General features: G+C 36.7%; 2 protein-coding genes across 2 annotated transcripts; one reads left to right on the top strand and one right to left on the bottom strand.

The window, feature by feature from the left end:
- The first annotated feature begins 3379 nt into the window (after positions 1 to 3379).
- On the top strand, positions 3380 to 9812 carry LOC141842979 (uncharacterized). The gene is made up of 9 exons (XM_074730988.1): positions 3380 to 3581; positions 3692 to 4554; positions 4654 to 4736; positions 8655 to 8663; positions 8752 to 8846; positions 8942 to 9015; positions 9108 to 9158; positions 9250 to 9332; positions 9412 to 9812. Exons 2-9 carry the CDS (start codon positions 3794 to 3796, stop codon positions 9534 to 9536), a joined length of 1281 nt encoding a protein of 426 aa, XP_074587089.1. The 5' UTR covers positions 3380 to 3581; positions 3692 to 3793; the 3' UTR covers positions 9537 to 9812.
- Positions 9813 to 10271: 459 nt separating this feature from the next.
- On the bottom strand, positions 10272 to 12369 carry LOC141842980 (aquaporin NIP2-1-like). Its single transcript, XM_074730989.1, is given in 5 exon segments — positions 10272 to 10601; positions 10706 to 10767; positions 10951 to 11145; positions 11941 to 12165; positions 12238 to 12369. Coding segments are annotated over 5 exon segments (879 nt in total). The 3' UTR covers positions 10272 to 10336.
- Between the last annotated feature and the right edge of the window lie 5977 nt (positions 12370 to 18346).

Genomic DNA, 18346 nt, shown 5'->3' on the forward strand with positions numbered 1-18346 from the left:
TCCTCTATATATATATATATATATATATATATATATATATATATATATATATATATATGCCAGCGGAAGCCGCTAAATACTTAATTCCAAAAGACTTAATAGAATTCAAGACAAAGTAAAAAACACATGTAAGATTAGAAGCTGATTGGGAACTCTATTTTGATGAAAAACAAAATATAATTGTTAGAGAACAAAGGAACTTAATGAATCCATCATAATCATCAGTAGGAACTTCTAGACCACCATTTGAAGTATAATATCTAGAAAGTTCTATGAAAACAATGAACTATAGCTCCATACACAAATAACAATCCCCTATTAAGGATAATAGGAAAAAGAAGGTCATATCAGAGATTACGTTCTTTGGACGCAATTCTGTACTCTTAAACATCACAAAATGTGATCCATAATTATATGATACAACTTAGAACGATGGATTATCTCTGTAAAAAGAGACTATCAAGCAAAACATGAATTATACATAGAAACAGGAGAAGTCATGATGAGAATAGGCAGAAAATTATTTAGGAGATGTGGCTAGAGCCGTATGGGAAGAATACAAAGAAAAATTCCAAAATAGATAGCTAGAATAGCCTCAAGGAAATAATATATTAAATTTTTATTACACCATCCATAGACTTCTTACAACCAAAGATGCTAACACAGATTTAGATATTAGACAAAGAGAAGTTATGCAAGACTAGAACAATTACAATTATTTAGTTGGAATTGGATTAAAATCGTTCTGTAATGACTTTATAACCCTAACAGCAGTCTCAAGTAATTATTGTAATCTAGAATTAGAACAAAGACTGTTAATAAGTTACCTGGAGATCTAGGAAAAGAAATCCATAAGACTTGGATTGACATGAAAGTCGCACCCCAATATGATAATATAGAAGTCATGGTACAATCATATAATCTCAATTTTAAAAGAAAAATATACATACATACAAATACAAAAATAACTAAAAAATCAACAATATGAGTTTTGTAGTCAAATATATACTTCTCAACAATATTGATTATCCAAGCAGCAACCCTATCGTAGAAGAACATGACCTGCCATACAAGCAAAACCAAAATAAACATATTATTTAAGAAAAAGTAAAATTAGAAAATCATATTTAAATAAAATCAAACATGTGAGAAGGTATAAACCATAAAAAACATATGTAAATACTATAACTTGTTTCAACTGTAATAAACTCGGGCATCAATCCTCTGCCTATCCCAATAGAAAAAACCTATATACGAAAGAAGCCAAATTAGTATCCTATATTAACTTAGACTTAAGTAGAAGTACAATTAGATGTCTCTACAGCCTTTTCTATATATTCTATTATTTTTGCTCAAGATTTAGAAGAAGTATCTGTTGAAGATCGGAAATGGCTAGAGAGGGGGGGGGGGGGGGGGGAGTGAATAGCCTCCCTTAAAAATCGATTTTCTCCTACCCAACTACTCGTACTATTAGAGGAAGTACAAAAAAAACACCCTATTAGAAACAAAAATTTCAGTATTAGAAACTAGACTGAATCAGCTAGAAACAAAATTAATAAGTATACAAAAAACAATCCAAACAAATACCAAGGGAAAAGATATTCTAATTCAAGCACAAGAAGAACATGATGCAGACATGATTTTTATTAAAACATCTAGTATATGTAATATTGGACGAATAGTAAAAATTAGAGTTAAATATTTAGTTAACATACATGGTCATAAATTTACTTTATATGCCTTTCTAGACAGTAGAGTCACTAATTTGACTATAGATGAACCTACACTCAGATCCATCCTTCCTGCCAATTTGATCAAAACAATCACATAATCATTAATCAATACTCAATTTGATGGACAAAACTCTCTTGCTCTCATTTTATCACTAACATACACTTACGTTTTTATACGAATTGTGGCCGTTTTAGCACTCCCTTATCTTTATCCAAATTTTGGATAAAACCATTAAATCATCCCAACATTTAGGCTTAAACTTTCTAGTTGCTTTTGATGCACCTTATTACTCACCAAGGATTATGTTCTTTTCTTTTCCACTCCTGTCATTACTCCTATTATCTTTAACTATTCTTCTCACGTGCGTAAGTGTGTATATATATATATATATATATATATATATATATATATATATAGAGTTCGTCTACGCTGAGCACCCATTCCTACGCACCCGTGAGCACCGACCGCCGACCTCCACGCGCTTCCGCCGTCCGTTCATCGCCGTCCGACCACCGATCACTGCCGGACCGGACCCGTTGGAACCGCAACTCGCCGGCGCACATTCCGGCATCGAATTCCGACCGGATTGGGCCGGAATCCGGCCGGAATTCCGGCCGAAACAAGGCAACAGTGCCTGGTGCCACTGTCGGTCGGCATTCGGCCGGATTCCGGCCAAATCACGGCCGGAGACCGGCCGCGGTCGACGCGCCGGCGCCGGGCGCGTCGACCGCGGCCGGTCTCCGGCCGTGATTTGGCCGGAATCCGGCCGATTTCGGTCGGAATCGGCCAACAGTGTCTGTTGGCCGAATCCGGCCGAAATCCGGCCGGATTCCGGCCAAATCGCGGCCGGAATCCGGCCACTTCAGGACCGCCGGCGAGTTGCGGTTCCAACGGGTCCGGTCCGGCGGCCGACGGTGGTCGGACGGCGATGAACGGGCGGCGAGAAGCGGCGAAGGTCCGAGGAGAAATACTGTGCATCGGATGGCTGAGATTGCGCGCGCGATTGGATGAACGGCCGGGATGAAAGTGCTCACGGGTGCTCAAGAAATCGGTGCTCAGGATAGCATTTCTATATATATATATATATATATATATATATATGAGAAAATTTATAAATATAAAATTTATAAAATAATAAAATATTCTCATCTTAATTAACTTGTGGATAATAACTCATTGTAAAATTTCAAATCTAGATCAGTTAGGTATGAGAAATATCTACAATATAAATCATATTTGACCACATCTGAATTAATTTGGAAGTCCAAATAATAATTAGACATCTCTCATTGTAAACAACAGAGCTGTAAAACGAAGAATTCAAGTGTCGGTGACGGTGAAGTAAACAATATCGGACCTTACACAAATCATAAAGGACACGCGTCAATGTGATAGACACTAGTAATTATATGCATCGATCTCTTCACGGGTCAAAGCGTAACGGATTACAAACAATAATGCGTTCATGATTCATCCGTCGTGACTCGTTCATCACCGTTCATCACCGTAGTACGATTGCATCGGGCGGTGAAGATCGCACGGCCTGCACGAGCGTCTCGTCCTCCGCCGCACACGAACCACGGAACCAGCGCCTCGTTAAATGGGTTCACCTCAACGTGAGGGTAACTTTAGACTCACCGACGCGGTTTCCCAATCGAAACTTATCCATCCCCTTCCCTTCTCCCACGGATCAAGCACAAATCCTAAGGCGTGCCGCCGCGCTCTCCTCAGTGGATCGAAGGCGCGGGTGCTTTGATTTCCACCGCTCTGCTCACGCATGCGATCGCGCTTCTTTTACGGGAAATCTGGGGATAGACGCAAATCTTTAAGCATTTCGATACATTTCGGTACAGATCTACGCATCTTGTATAGTACGTGAAATTTCGATTTTCTTGCTTTTCGTCACTGTTTTCGCAGTCTCTCTTGGTGTGCGAATCTGTGTTTTTTTGGTGCACAGGGTGTTGAATTTCGCATAGCCGTAGCATTTGCTGCAATAGAGGGGAACTAGGGTTTGACGACGAGTCGAGGAAGAGAGAGGAGGCAGCTTTTTTGGGCACGAATGAACGGATTGGGAAAACCATCGGTCCCAGTGGAAAGTGATGAACTTTCCAGCGATCACAACCCTCTGCTGCCGTCCCTTCACCAGTGTTCTGGATTGGTGGCCTTGTCCCAGGGAAATCACGGCACAGATGAAGACGGAAGCTTAGAAACTGCAGCACTGGAAGTTAGTTTTTCTGATGCTAATAGATCTGATCCCTTTGTAGATACGGCAAGCATCGGGAAGAAACATGATTCAGAGGAAAATGCTTTGAGTAAGGATTGCTATCGCTCAGAAGTGGCTCCAATGAGCACTGGATACTTCAATGCTTCCAGTGGTGTACTTCACGAGGGAACCACTGTTCAAAAGGAATGCAATGGCCTGGAAGGGGCGTCTGTAAGTGCCTTGTATTTTAATGGTTCAGAAGTGGAACCAATCGCTACTGCGGATGTTAGTGGCACTGTTGGTGTTCCTGGGGAATGCAATGGTTCGGAAATCCTATCAGGGTGCTATGTTGGTGTAGACGCTATTGAAAATGTTGATCATATTAACATTGTTTCTGGAAAGGAATCTGACAATACTCACACACCGTCTACTAGTTATGGGACAGCCAAGCCAACTGATCATTTTGCAGAGAACGAGATTGCGCAAGAAGTAACTGATGGTTGCTCCATAGGTTCTTTACCTGAGAATGTCACCACAAAAAAGGTTAGTAATCTTGTGGCTGCAGCAATGAAGAAATACGCCGCACCCAGATCATCCAGTTTTCATGGAGTTACTAAGTGAGTCTATGGGCAAGATAGTCAAAGAGAGGTTTCCATCCTGACTAATGTTTTTGATTTTTGAAACTGCATGATGATTCGATGGTACCATGATTACAGATTAAAATGGAGCGGAAAATTTGAAGCACACCTTTGGGACAACACAAGCAGAGTTGAAGGAAGGAAGCGGAAAGGCAAACATGGTACGTCTTCACATACCTTGTTGATTCCATTGTATGTTGTTCATGAATGTTGCAGAAGCAAACAAATTGAAGTAGCTCCTTCTAGGTTATCGTTTTCTTAAATCCTAATCGAGAAAGAAATGTGAAATACCTTTTTCTTATAAGATTTTAGGAAATTGATTGTATTTTTTAAGAAAATTAGAATATAAATTAGATACTTGTTTGGGTCTCCAATATGGTGCAAGAATTGGTCTTGTCAATTAAACTTTGACATGGTGGTGGCTGTCTGCCACCAAATCCAGGACTCACAGTACCTAAAATAGGCACTTACTAATGTTCTGTAGCTATTCACAATAACTGTGCTAACAAATTGTTATTCCAAACTGTCTTTTATTGACAAGAAAATGTTTCCAACCACTGAGCTACTATTTTGGAGCAATGTGTTCTTTTATTTATTGTGCAATGAGATCTTTTATTTATGGGGCAAGGTTGTAGTCTAATGCATTTTGTTCTTATCTTCACTGGTCCTTGCCCACCGTTATCTTAATTAGTGATTGAAAATTCTTGTCATTGCCTTCCTATTTATATGTGTTTTGTGGTGTCCATTTTCTGAATTCATTCCTAAAGTTGTGTTCATTGTAGCACCATGTCAGTGCCCATGTCTTGTAATGACATCTACATTTTTTACCTCAAGCACTGCCATCTCTCATACAAGTCTCTTACACCACATTTTGGTTGGATATAAGTCCTTTAACTTTAATGGCTTGGAACTAGTATGATGGCTAACTGGAGAAATAGCGTGTGCCACAACCATGCAGATTATAGTTAGTATTCTAGTGGACTCAAAAGACAAAAAAAAAAAAAAATCTTAACTAGGTGCGAGGCGATATATACATTGAAATAACACAATCTCTCCTTCCGTTATTCCAAACTGTCTTTTATTGACAAGAAAATGTTTCCAACCACTGGGCTACTATTTTGGAGCTATGAGTTCTTTTATTTATTGTGCAAGCTTGTAGTATAATGCATTCTGTTCTTATCTTCGCTGGTCCTTGCCCACCATTATCTTAATTAGTATTGAAAATTCCTGTCATTGCCTTCCTATTTATATGTGTTTTGTGGTGTCCATTTTCTGGATTCATGCCCAAAGTTGTGTTCATTGTAGCACCATGTCAGGCCCATGTCTTGTAATGGCATCTACATTTTTTACCTCAAGCATTGCCATCTCTCATACAAGTCTCTTACACTACATTTTGGTTGGATACAAGTCCTTTAACTTTAATGGCTCGGAGCCAGTATGATGGCTAACTAGAGAAATAGCGTGTGCCACAATCATGCAGATTATATTTAGTATTCTAGTGGACTTAAAAGACAAAAAAAATAATGTTAACTAGGTGCTAGGTGATATATACATTGAAATAACACAATGTCTCCTTCCGATCCAAGGTGTGTAGACAATTCATGCCTCTCCGTTTTTTGTCCTAAATTAAGTCTTCAACCAAGTGTCTGTCCTTTGTAGATCTCTCAAGTGCCTGTACTTGATTATGTTGCTTAGGCAACAATACTGTATGGGCTGAACCTTATCCTACAGTTCACATATTTAGGGACTCTGTTGACCTATGTATGGGCTGCCTTGTGGATCAGCTTAATTGCGTGCCTATTTTTTCCCAGGAGAATATTCCTTCCTATAATTACTTTGGGTTTTTTGCCAAAGTTATTGGCACATTAGATGGTTTTGTATTTAGAATTACTTTAGTGGATAGAGTAATGCACCTCGTATGTTCTAGTTTCTAGATTGTTTATTATTCATGAATATTGGTGATAAAGATTAATAGTTGACAACTAGACGAAACTGCTAAATCTTGGAGTTGAAATTAAGAGAATCCCTTTTTTTTATCTAACCTTATATTATTGGATACTTACCTCCTTGAGTTGATCAATGTTATCAATTTGGACTTTATTGGATATGAAGCCATGCACACAGTCACGTGATGTGTAATAGATAAACATCTTGATATTATCTATATTATAATGTGATCTAATATAGTCAATCTAGGCAATCTTTGTAGGGTGGAATTGGGAATGGTTCATTCCTCCAAGATTTCATTCCAATATGTAAAGATGGCATGACCATTCCAAGCAACATACCTTCCATCCCATCCATTCTATAGTGTAAGAGGTGGAATGAAGCATTCAACCTCTGCTAAATTTAATAATATGTATTATTTCAAATATAAAATATAGACAAATAAGGTTGGAAGATCAGAAAATTTTGATTGGCAATACTAGGCAGAGCCTTGGCGCAACGGTAAGGTTGCTGCCATGTGACCTAGAGGTCACGGGTTCAAATCCTGGAAACAGCCTCTTGCCAAAGGCAAGGTAAGGCTGCGTACAATGGATCCTTTCCCCGGACCCCGCATGGCGGGAGCTTCGTGCACCGGGCTGCCCTTTAATACTAGGCAGGCTAGCTGGACTAAGCCATCTGGGAATAATGAGATGGCAAACAAACCACAGTGGCTTGGTGGATTGAGCATGATGGATGGACCTGCTGGTTGGGCAAACTGAGTGTCAGATGAACTTGGTGGATTGGAATGGTCGAACGTGTCATATGTGTCTGTTGATCAGATGGACCAAAGCACAATTTTCATACCATTTCTTAATTCACCTAAGAAAGGAATGGAACAAGAATGAAGTTGAATGGATTGCTAAGTGGAACAATCCATTTCATTTCCTCCTACCAAACATAGCCTTAGAAGATATGTTGATATTTTACTTTTCCTTAATATTCTACCATGAAGCACAACTGTATGATTTACATAAGAGATGCCACATGTTTCTTTTACCAGCATTATGATAGAACTAAAACATCTCTAATACTTTTTTTCTCATTTGCTCCCATGTATACCTGGTATTATGTGAACTGAGTTGTTTTCTCTGTTCCCTTCTATTCCAGTAATCCAATATTACAAATTCCATTCAACTTATCATCTACATCTCGTTTTGTTCAGTACATATTAAAAAAAAAATCCACGTGGTAAAAATATGTTCTTTTTAGTAATTTGATAAGCTTGAATTGATTTCTTACTTGGGAATGCACCATTGTCCAGGGATATTATTGACTTGTGGTGTGGGTAGGTGAAGGATTCAGGAGCATATCTATTTAAACAAAAATTCTATCATTTAGTCCAGATGAAATCATGTTTTAGACCAAGTTGAATTGTTTGCTTCCAAAATCTTCAGTTTTAATGCTGCTGATTAGATTTTCCTATTCTAGTCAGGCTTTAGCATCCCATCCGTGTTTTTGCTCTGTGAAATTCCAGTACCTGAGTTGAGTTTAGATCCCTTTTCCTATACTTTTGTTTCTCGATACGGTTAGTATTCAGATACCAGGTTTGAATATGTGGTTTAGAAAACATCTTTTTTGTTTCAAGCATGTATCTCATAAACCTTTTTGCTCAACAGAACTCTGTTTCTCTTGTGGTTAATGATTGATCCAGATATGGAAATAAAGGATTCACTAATATACGATAATCAGAGAGTACCTTCTCTTATGATTTTATCTGCTTTATATAATCCAAATACAACTTGCTGCTTCTTTCACCACCATTTCAATGATTCTGATTCATGTCTTTTCCTGGGTATCAGGGTTTGTTTTTTCTCCATCAATCTATTTGTTCTTTCTAGTTTCTTTTCTCTGATCTTTACAAGTTGCTTGTGTGTTTTATTAAAGCAGCTGCAATAGTTACTAGAACTCACAGTTGCTGTTGTAGGATGCAGCATTTCTTCACCGTTTCACTCTGTACTCTAGTTATTAGTGCCATCATAAATAGTTGAATACATATTCATTCGCTAGGGATACTTATTCTGTCTTTTTTGTTTCCATTGAAATTCTGACACGCATTATTGTTGCTTATGGCTGCTGCTACCACTGTGGTTCAGTGTATCTAGGTCAGTATTGTGAATATTGAAACTTCTCCAGTATACCAAGATTTCATATAATACATATATGTTTAATGGTTCTGAGAAGCTCATGCAGGCAGCTATGTTTCTGAGGAAATGGCAGCACGTGCACATGATCTTGCTGCTCTTAAATATTGGGGTCCTGGACCATCCACTAAGCTCAACTTCCCTGTATGATATTTTTTTTTCCTGCTATTTTTCTTGCCAAAATGCTTGCTGAAGTTATCAGATTTTTTTACTTTGATGCTCCTATCTTGAATTTCAAGGTCTCTGACTATGAAAAAGAACTCGAAGTGATGAACACCATGTCTCAAGATGAATTTGTTGCTTATGTGAGGAGGTAGGCTAAACAAGCTGAAAGATTTCTAGTCAGCTGAATATTACTGCATCTCCTATCTTTTTTGTTTTGTTATATTAGAACTTGTGCTGCAGAAAAAGTAGCTGTTTCTCTAGAGGAGCATCCATCTACAGAGGAGTGACAAGGTTACCTTTTTTCATTCATGCCATGTGATACCCTCTCAATACTGCAAAGATAGCATTGATTACTGACCAAAACATCACTTCTGACCCTAAGGCGGAAAGACGGCAAGTGGCAAGCCCGAATAGGTCGGGTTGGAGACCTCAAGGATGCCAAAGACATCTACCTTGGAACTTTTGGTGAGGAATCTTTTAGCTTTCATCTCATCAGCATGTGATTTCTTATGGAATATCAATTGTTGATCATGTTCAAAAACAGATACTGAAGAAGAGGCTGCTGAGGCATACGACATTGCCGCCATTGAACTACGAGGGACACATGCAGTGACAAATTTTGACCTAAGTAACTACGGTGAGGGAGGTATAAAAAGGTTTGAGATGTGAAGTGAAATAATTAGACTCATCACAGAATGCGATATTTTTTTTCTTTTTTATTCTTGTTTCCTTATGAGTTCTCTACCCTTTCTCCAATCAATTAGGTTCCTAGACTTTTTAGGTTTTGATTGGGTGGTGTCTCTTGGTGGCTCTTTTAACTTCTGGCAGTTTTTTTTTATAGTGCTTATAGAGTTTCGGCGTTTGTAGCATTATTGACAAAATAATCGGAATTTAGGGGTTTTTAATCAAACAAATGGGAGCAAATCTCCCTTTTGGAGAATTCAAGCTGCTTACGGTTTTGGCCTTTTTGCTATTGAATAATTTTTTTATTGCAATTTATCTGCTTTACATAATTTATGAAGGAAGCACAGTACGCATCATGAACAGATTAATATCACAATGAATGGCAAAGAAATAGCATAGAGATGTAAAATGCAATTCAAGTCTTTTTCATTGGCAACATTGTCAATGACGATCAATCAGCAGATACAAATCAATAATTTAGATATTTTGCTTTGTTTCATGAATGTGTGAAACATGCATTGTAAGTCGTTTAACAACCCATGCATTTAACAACGCATGCTTTTTTATGTTGGGCTAACTTAAATGTCTCAGTTTCTTCTTAATTACCTTTCTAAATTTTTAGAAGAATTTCCTAGTGTGATTAATTATCTTTAATCTGTTGCGTTCATCTAATATATTTGCTTACAGTCGCATCAAATCACCTTAATTTGCTCATAAGCAAAACACAAGAATAAGGACATGCCATTTCTTCCAAATGCTTATAGATAAATTATTAATTTAGCAATCTAAATATTATCACAATAAGTATTGTCGGCCTTTTCTGAGCTCTGCAAGCGGCGAAGCCTCAAGGAAAAGGAATGCAGCCTGTTGTCGCTATTAAATTGGGCCTCTGTGGGCCGCTCATTTAGCCTTATGAAGCTGTAGGACACGGAGCCCAACAAGGTGCCCAAAACCGGGCCGATAATGTAAACCCAGATCGAATCGAATCTCCTGCTCGCGATCGCTGGTCCGATCGTCCGCGCTGGGTTCATCGAACCGCCTGAGATTGGTCTGCACATACCCATTTTTGTTTCCTTATCATAAACTCCTATTTCATCTTAATTAGTAAAAATTTAAGATATATTTAATTTTTTTTCAAAAAAATAATTAATTACCCAGCTAAAATGGATGCTATGCATACTGAGGAACCAACAGCTAATCCCGCTAACTCGCCCACCTGCCGATGTCAACAACACCGTTTATTAATTAGAATAATAATAATAACAATCGAAGATTTAATTAAGGATTATTGTTGTTATTCTAATTATGTTTGTCATTAGTGTTATTCAGTTGATCATATAATTAAATGTAGATAATGATTAATTGTGGCTTAATGATGATTGCAAAATTAAGGACTTACAGCTCTGGTATCGGTTGCTACCGCAGATGTTACAAACATCATACAAAACGTGATGATGATTTCCATGACCAATGCTTTCGTAGCGGTGTCACCGGGTGTTGTTGTTCCAAGGTTTCGTATCGGATATAGCACTACTTGGAGAGCAAAGGATGCGACCATGGCACCGGAGATTTGGCCTACCATGTAGAAGGGAACCTAACAATCGGTATTCATGATCGAACAAACAAAGTTACTATGTATGTATTGAAATATAGATTGAAGTTGATTGATGAGTAAAAACTATATCCTCTAATGCATTTTTTAAAAAAATAATAAAGGAAGAAATTAAGGGAAATTATGAATATATGTATTCGTTATATATATATATATATATATATATATATATATATATATATATATATATATATATATATATATATATATATATATCGTTCGAGTCAAATAAAGAAAAATATATAATTATTTTTAAAGTAATTACTGGATTTTTTTTACAAATATGATTTCTTAAAAACTATGTAAGTAGCATGATATGATTTAGACCTGCATGACTCCATTAAAAGCAATGTCATTAGTGAATTAAGAAAAAGTAATTAGGCCTAATTACGTTATTTATATATATATTATTTGAAATTATATAGCAAAAAGATCTCCCTTGTCTTTTATATATGGTTGATACATCTCTATTTTCATTGGGACCGCCCTAACTTGTCTCCTTCTACCCCATGTCGTTCTCTAGGGTTGAACAAAAATTATTTAGTTTCACCGGTCAAGGTTGCGAAGAGATCGAATGTTTGATCGGTGATGGATGTGATACCGGACCAAAAAGAAGAAATCAAACACTCAAAAATAATTTCAATATCCTTAATTGTGGATCGATATGCTTGGACATGAGTTTTAAAGTCGAAGTTAATTAATTAATAGAAATTAAAAGCAAATCAAAAGAATTGATCGAACAACTAAGGTTATTTGCATATGGGAGTAGCAACATACTTGTGTCCATGGGAAATGCCTAGAGACGGCGAAGGCAAGGGTGACGGCGGGGTTCATGTGTGCCCCGGAGATGTGTCCGACGGCATAGATCATCACGGTGACAATAAGTCCTCCGGCGACCGAGGCCCCGAGCTGTGGCACCAAGCTCGGGTTGCTCTTGCTCAGGGCAGCCGAGCCACAAGTGACAAACACAAGCATGAAAGTGGCAATCATCTCCGAAACCACCTAAAGAGAGATAAATAATTTATAAAAAATTGAAAAAAAAATTAACACTAGGTGTACACGAGATTAACGAACCTTTCTTGCGAGGAAGGGGGGCAGGTTGAGGTAGGGAGAGGGGGAGGGGGAGGATTGGGCCGAAGTGGCGATGTCGATGTCATGGATCTCATTGCGGGAGGCCATGGCGAAGCTTTAGCTCTAAGAGCTCATTATATTTCTCTTCTCTTTAGGGAGGTGGTGTATTTATAGATGGATAGTTGAGGCAGTGGTTTGGCAATGGGTCGCACTAGAATTTTCTATGTGGTCGAGAGATCAATGGGTTAAATTAGAATTTGTCAATTTAATTGGAGTTATATGTAAGAAATAATTTCGATTTGCCCCTTTCAGGTAAATAATTTAATTGGATTTTAAAATTGTCAAAATTCCTCTTAAGCAATCTTAGCTTATTATTTCAATTTAGTTATTTAATTGAAATAAGGACATAATAAAGCTCCATTTAGTTTATTTAAAAATATATGTTATAGAAAAATAGGGTAATTCTTTTAAAAACCCCACTAACCTTTTCAAAATGCCTTCAAGCACCTCTTATAAAATAAAAACACTATAAAATGGGGGGAAAACTAGTTGAGTGTAAAAAAATAGAAAATTTAAAAATGAATTTCAAGAAATATAAAAATTAAAAGAATGTTTTGACACTCAATTGTTTTAAAAAAAATAGCACTAAATTTGGCAATAAAAAACTTTTTTTAAAAAAATTTATACTGAATCTTAATGAAAACTTAATTTTATATTACTTCCCCACACTTAAAAAAAGTTATATGATTATTGTTAATCACACTATAGTCCTGATTAATTAGTCATCTGAAACTTTTCCTTATTTTTTTTTGAAGCTCAACATAAACACTTAAAAAAAATTAAGTCTACTAATTTTATTTTAATTACAAAATAAATTTATACAACAACAATAATAAGTAAGTCTAATCGATATGGATCCTTCTACGTCATTGGATCCATATTTAAATAAATTTTATCTTATTTATTATTGTTAATCAAGTGATCTTAATTATTCTTTTTTGTTTGAGATGTATACTTATCATAATTTTATATTGTTTAATTAGAATATTTATTAGTCGTGTAAGTACATATTCATATTATATTAATCATGTCTCCCGTAGTTTTTCTCTCAATAAGTGTAACTTTGACTTTTTCTCTAATATTTTTATTTCTTATTTTGAATATCCTTTTTAGGGATATCTTCATCTTTGTAACTCTTATCTTTTACTCATATGTTCAAGTCATATGTTCTCTTCTGTAAAGGTGGAATTTGCCACCCTAGCGACCCCACACAGTCAGCTCCACGATCATCTATGAGGAGGTAAATCAACCCTTACCTTCTTCTGCAAGTCTGCTCCGTCTTAACCAACTCAGCTATGCCCTGAGAGCCATAGTCCAACATTCAGTTATATATAACATAGCAGATCTAATAACTATTTTGTAAATTTTTTTTTTAAATTTTAAAAGTACTTTACACTAAAAAAGAACATTTAACATTTTCATCTATTTTAACATCTTATTTGTATTCTATTTAAAATATTTCTCACTGTAATTCCTTCATTCTTTTATATAACTGATCATAACTATTTAAATTATAATTCATCATCTTTTTATCTTAATAATTATCTTATTACATTTAATATTATTAAATTAAAAATTTTAAATATTCTATCTTTATTCTACTAAATCTACAACCTTTCACTTCCGATCAAAATTCAAGTTTTAAAATTTTTATTTAAGGAGAATTCCATACTATTATTTATGAGTAGAGTAGAATCGTGTTCCAAGCGATATGTGTATGTGTGCGTGCGGATTTATTTCATGCTAATTGAACTAATTATAGAATGTTATTAGTGTCAGCGAAGTGCTTAGTATTTTCACCTCCGAAGAAAATTATCAAAACATAATTAGTTTGGGCCCTCTGAGAGGTCTATCAAAATCATGTTCACTATGCATAGATGTTTTATATATATATATATATATAATTCAATCATTCTATTCTTCTTACGATCTTATTAATTCTTAAAGTGATCGATCCGATCCAAAATTTTCGTTAACCATCCAAATAAATAAATCTGAAGATGACAACTCCTCAGATTTTTTTTTATTGTTCACTATGCATCAGTGGTTGTGCAGTTTGGCGAAGAACGATGTTGAGTTTCTATTTACGTGGATGATGCTGAGTTTCATTTCAGATACCTTCCTGCCATCCATCATCACTTGTCTACACTGATGTTCATAATTAACTGAGTCCACATGCACAGAACAGTGGGGCGGCTTGCTTAGGTTGATGGTATCCTTGTCAACAGAGATGCTATATATCAAACTTTTACAGTGTGGAGGAATCACTCACATGCAGTTGCTAAAGACAAACAATGTAGCCATCAGAACCGAAAGCTAAATCTTTCAGGCATTTGTGGATCCACCAGTATCGATCGATATATCATTTTGATGGAGGAGGGCATCAGACAGGTTCCATCTGGGTGTGTGTGATTCATTCACTGAGAAGCAACAGCCAGTCATATATGTTCAGATTTTTAATGTTAGTAGTTATGGATCTCTGATTCGAATGGAGGAGGGTTGCAGGCCAAGAAGAAGAAGAAAAAGAAGAAAAAGAAGAAAAAGAAGAAGAATTCCAACATGTTCAATATAAGGGGTAGCTTCACAAGGGGAATCTTGCATCATGACCATGAGTTATCCTCTTCTTTTCTGTAAAAGATGGAATTTGCCACTTAAGCGGTCCCACACGATCGGTTTCACGATCATCTGTGAGAAAGTAAATCAAGAAATTACAGTTGATCATGACGGAGGAGAAGACCATGAGGTAAAAGATCAATCCCAGACAGTCTGATTTCAGTTTAGGAAATTAACATAATTTTAGTTATATATCATGGAATTCTCATATAATATTTAAGAAGAATGGTGCCTTCCTATGAGATACAAATTGACTATATATAATTCCTTCAGTTTGTTCATATGAAATAGCACCTCATTGTATTGCTTTTTTCTTCTTTCTTTCATTCTTCCTTTCAGTAAACTAATGCTATTTGGATTCTTGCTGGTAAAAGATTCACGTCCAAATAGTGTTTTGTATCGAACTTTCTGCCAGAATTCAAGTCCAAATATGTTTTATTTTATTGTGGTTCAATTAATTTCGATACAAACAAATTACACCTATTGGTTGTCTGTTCTGTTCTGTTCTTCCGAGGAAGAGCCTCGCAATCATCACCCACTTGTTGCCATGCCATGCATTCTGTGAGCATCCAGCAGCCTCTCCTCCTCTTCTTCCTCACTGAATAGCCACCTGTTGATCCAACTGGTTGAACCATCTCAACCTGCAACTCTTGCCTTCATGAACATACAACAGCACAAGAACAGAAAGTTGAAAATTTCTAATAGAACTTGTTTTGACTAATTAAACATTATTACCTGATCGCGTTAGATATAATCAAAGTTTCATATTGAAAATACATAGAAAAGATCCTGAAATTATAAAATGAAAGATATTTCATTAGTATGAGGTCATTTGGGTAAAACTAAAAAATAAAATCATGAGGACGTAGATCTAAAGTTGATAATATCATATCATTATAGAGATATATATGGATTTCATTAGATCTAACTCTGGTATCAGAGCAGGTCTATATGGGATTTACCCAAAAGGTTTTATTTGAGGGGTAGATGATTAGGATAAATCCAAAAATAAACAATAAAATCATGAGAGCATGGATTTAAAATAGACAATATCATTGTAGAGATATATATGAATTCTATCAAATCTAACAGATCGACCTTCCAATTCCTCTGCAATGAGGCTCAAATTCTGTGGGCCGTAGAGCTCCACCAGCTCTTTGAGCTTGGAGTCCTCCGCCGGCCTTCCAGTGTCCTCTGCCACTTATCTTCGACAAACCATAACCAATCACACTTTTGCAATTTCCCCCCTCACTTTTCCGCTGAGAGATTCTCTCCTGCAAGCTGAGGTAGCGCTCTGTGGAGACATGAACAGTTCGATTATTCATTCCCATGGTTTACTAAAACGTTGTCTGCTTTTCTTCCTCAAACTAACTGGTAAAAGGCTGTTTGGGAGCTCATCAAGTGCTCCAAAACTTAAAACAATTATCAATTTCAATCGATGAAGTGTAGGTCGCTTGTTGGGATACAATCAAAATTTCATATTAAAAATACATGAAAAAAATTTTAAAGTTATAAGATAAAAGATATTTCATTGGTAAAAGACCTTTTGGAGAAAGTTCAAAAATAAAACCATGAGGGTGAGATAGCTATCATCTTCGACTCGAGCTATACTTTATGCTCAGTCCTAGACCTTATTTGGGCCTCCAAAGCAATCTCATCAGGCCCCAAAGTTTCATCTCAGTCATCTCGGTTTCGACCATCTCATCTCGGCCACATCACCTCAGCTGGCTCCGTCGAAGGATTCACTTTTACATCTTTTATGAACCACTGTCTTATTGAACCTTCTAAGCGGGAATATGAATCTTCTCATGGACATGTGGCGGTCCAATAATACCAAGTGGTATCCTAAAAAAGATTTTCAATGTTTTTTCTGCTGCTCTATGAGGTTGGACTCTAAAAACTCTTTTGACTTCTTCTTCTGTAATTTTCTCCTTTGGAATCAATTCTAATTTGAGTGTCGAAGTAGCCTGTTGGGATCGATATCATTCTCACCTCCTACTGAAGTGTATTTCTGGTTTTCATCATCTTTTCCTTCGAGCTCCGCTAGGAAGTCACGCTCGTCGAATCTTTGTTGACTAGTGGTTTGACCATCCGCGGTATCTAGCCGAAACAAATTGATGTCGTCTGTGAAAATACTGAGCTAAGATGTCATGATGGTTAACACTAGAAGAACTCCCGACAACCACGATTCCAAAAAATGCAGATGGACCATTAGACATGTAGCTGCTAGTGTGGCAAAGCTTCCAAAGAATGCAGGGCAAGCGGTCATTTGAAGGGCTTGTGAATCTCAAAAGGAAGGGGTTTAGACTAGGGGATGCTTTGATCCAGCCACTCCAACGTCCAAATTAGATTTTCGACCAAAAATTAATTGAAGAGGAGATGAGACTAAGGCTAGAGGAAGGGTAACATTCAAAAAATGTTTCCACTTACCTCCTTCTTGTGAGACAGGGCTCCTCTTTATAGGGTGTAGTAGGTTGAGGATGTCACGTCTGCGGTAAAGAAAATGTTCTACTCCTACACTTTGTACTGTAACAGACCATACTGTATTAATTATAGATCATGGTACAACATCATTCCAAGTAGCATGTGGTCCACCTATGCTATGTCAACACCCGTGTCTCTCTTATAACTCCCGAGTGTCAAAAGGGTTCAGACGACTAAAGCGAGGCAAATCAAGTCGAGGGGGCCAAGGGTTTCAGGCTTCCATGAGGAGTCGAGCGAGTTGGGCTTCCTCATGAGGAGTTGGGCGAGTCAGGCTTCCATGAGGAGTCGGCAAGTCGACGAGTCAGACTTCCATGAAGAATCAAAAGATTTTATTTCACCTTCTCAATCCAACGTGTCATCCTCCTCAATCCAACATGTCATCCTTCTCTGTGGGACCAAATTTGACTTTTTGAACCTAAGTAAATTAAAGACACCCATAATAAAAACCATCCTCATGGATGAAAGGGTAAGAGAAGAATAATCACCTACGTGGGTTTCAAACAATAGCAAGCAAGGAATGAGTCACAAAGTAGCTCGAAGTCTCACAGAGTTAAAGAGGAATTTATAATTTAAATTATGTGTGAAAGAGGAAGATAATCTAAAAACTTTGATTAATTTAGATACTATAAAATTTCTAACTCCGCCGTTGCTTTTCATGAAATACCAATTTAAAAGCATTGCCAAAAGTCCAGCTTGCGTGACTAGGTTAGTTGCAAGTGATTCATCATCGGGTATTTAACAGTACATGAATTCCTAGGAAGCCAATGATTTTCACTTGAGAGTGCTAGTGAAATTTTAATATATAATTAAATAAATTTAAAACTATATTAGAATTATATTTAATGTATATGTCTAAATGTATAGAGATTTAGTAGAATATATATGTTTTAGATGATGAATCTTAATAAAAGACGTAAGTGAATAAGAAGCATGATATGAGAAAGGAATTGATAGG

The sequence above is a fragment of the Curcuma longa genome, chromosome 12, assembly GCF_044706935.1.
Source record: "Curcuma longa cultivar G26 ecotype Majalengka, Jawa Barat chromosome 12, ITB_CL_G26_1.1, whole genome shotgun sequence".
Classification (NCBI taxonomy): Eukaryota; Viridiplantae; Streptophyta; class Magnoliopsida; order Zingiberales; family Zingiberaceae; genus Curcuma; species Curcuma longa.

Coding starts and splice junctions, on each gene's coding strand:
- LOC141842979 (XM_074730988.1), top strand. CDS start 3,794: ATGAACGGATTGGGAAAACCATCGGTCCCAGTGGAAAGTGATGAACTT. Junction 8,847..8,941: donor CCACTAAGCTCAACTTCCCT/GTATGATATTTT, acceptor TTGAATTTCAAG/GTCTCTGACTATGAAAAAGA. Junction 9,159..9,249: donor ATCTACAGAGGAGTGACAAG/GTTACCTTTTTT, acceptor TCTGACCCTAAG/GCGGAAAGACGGCAAGTGGC.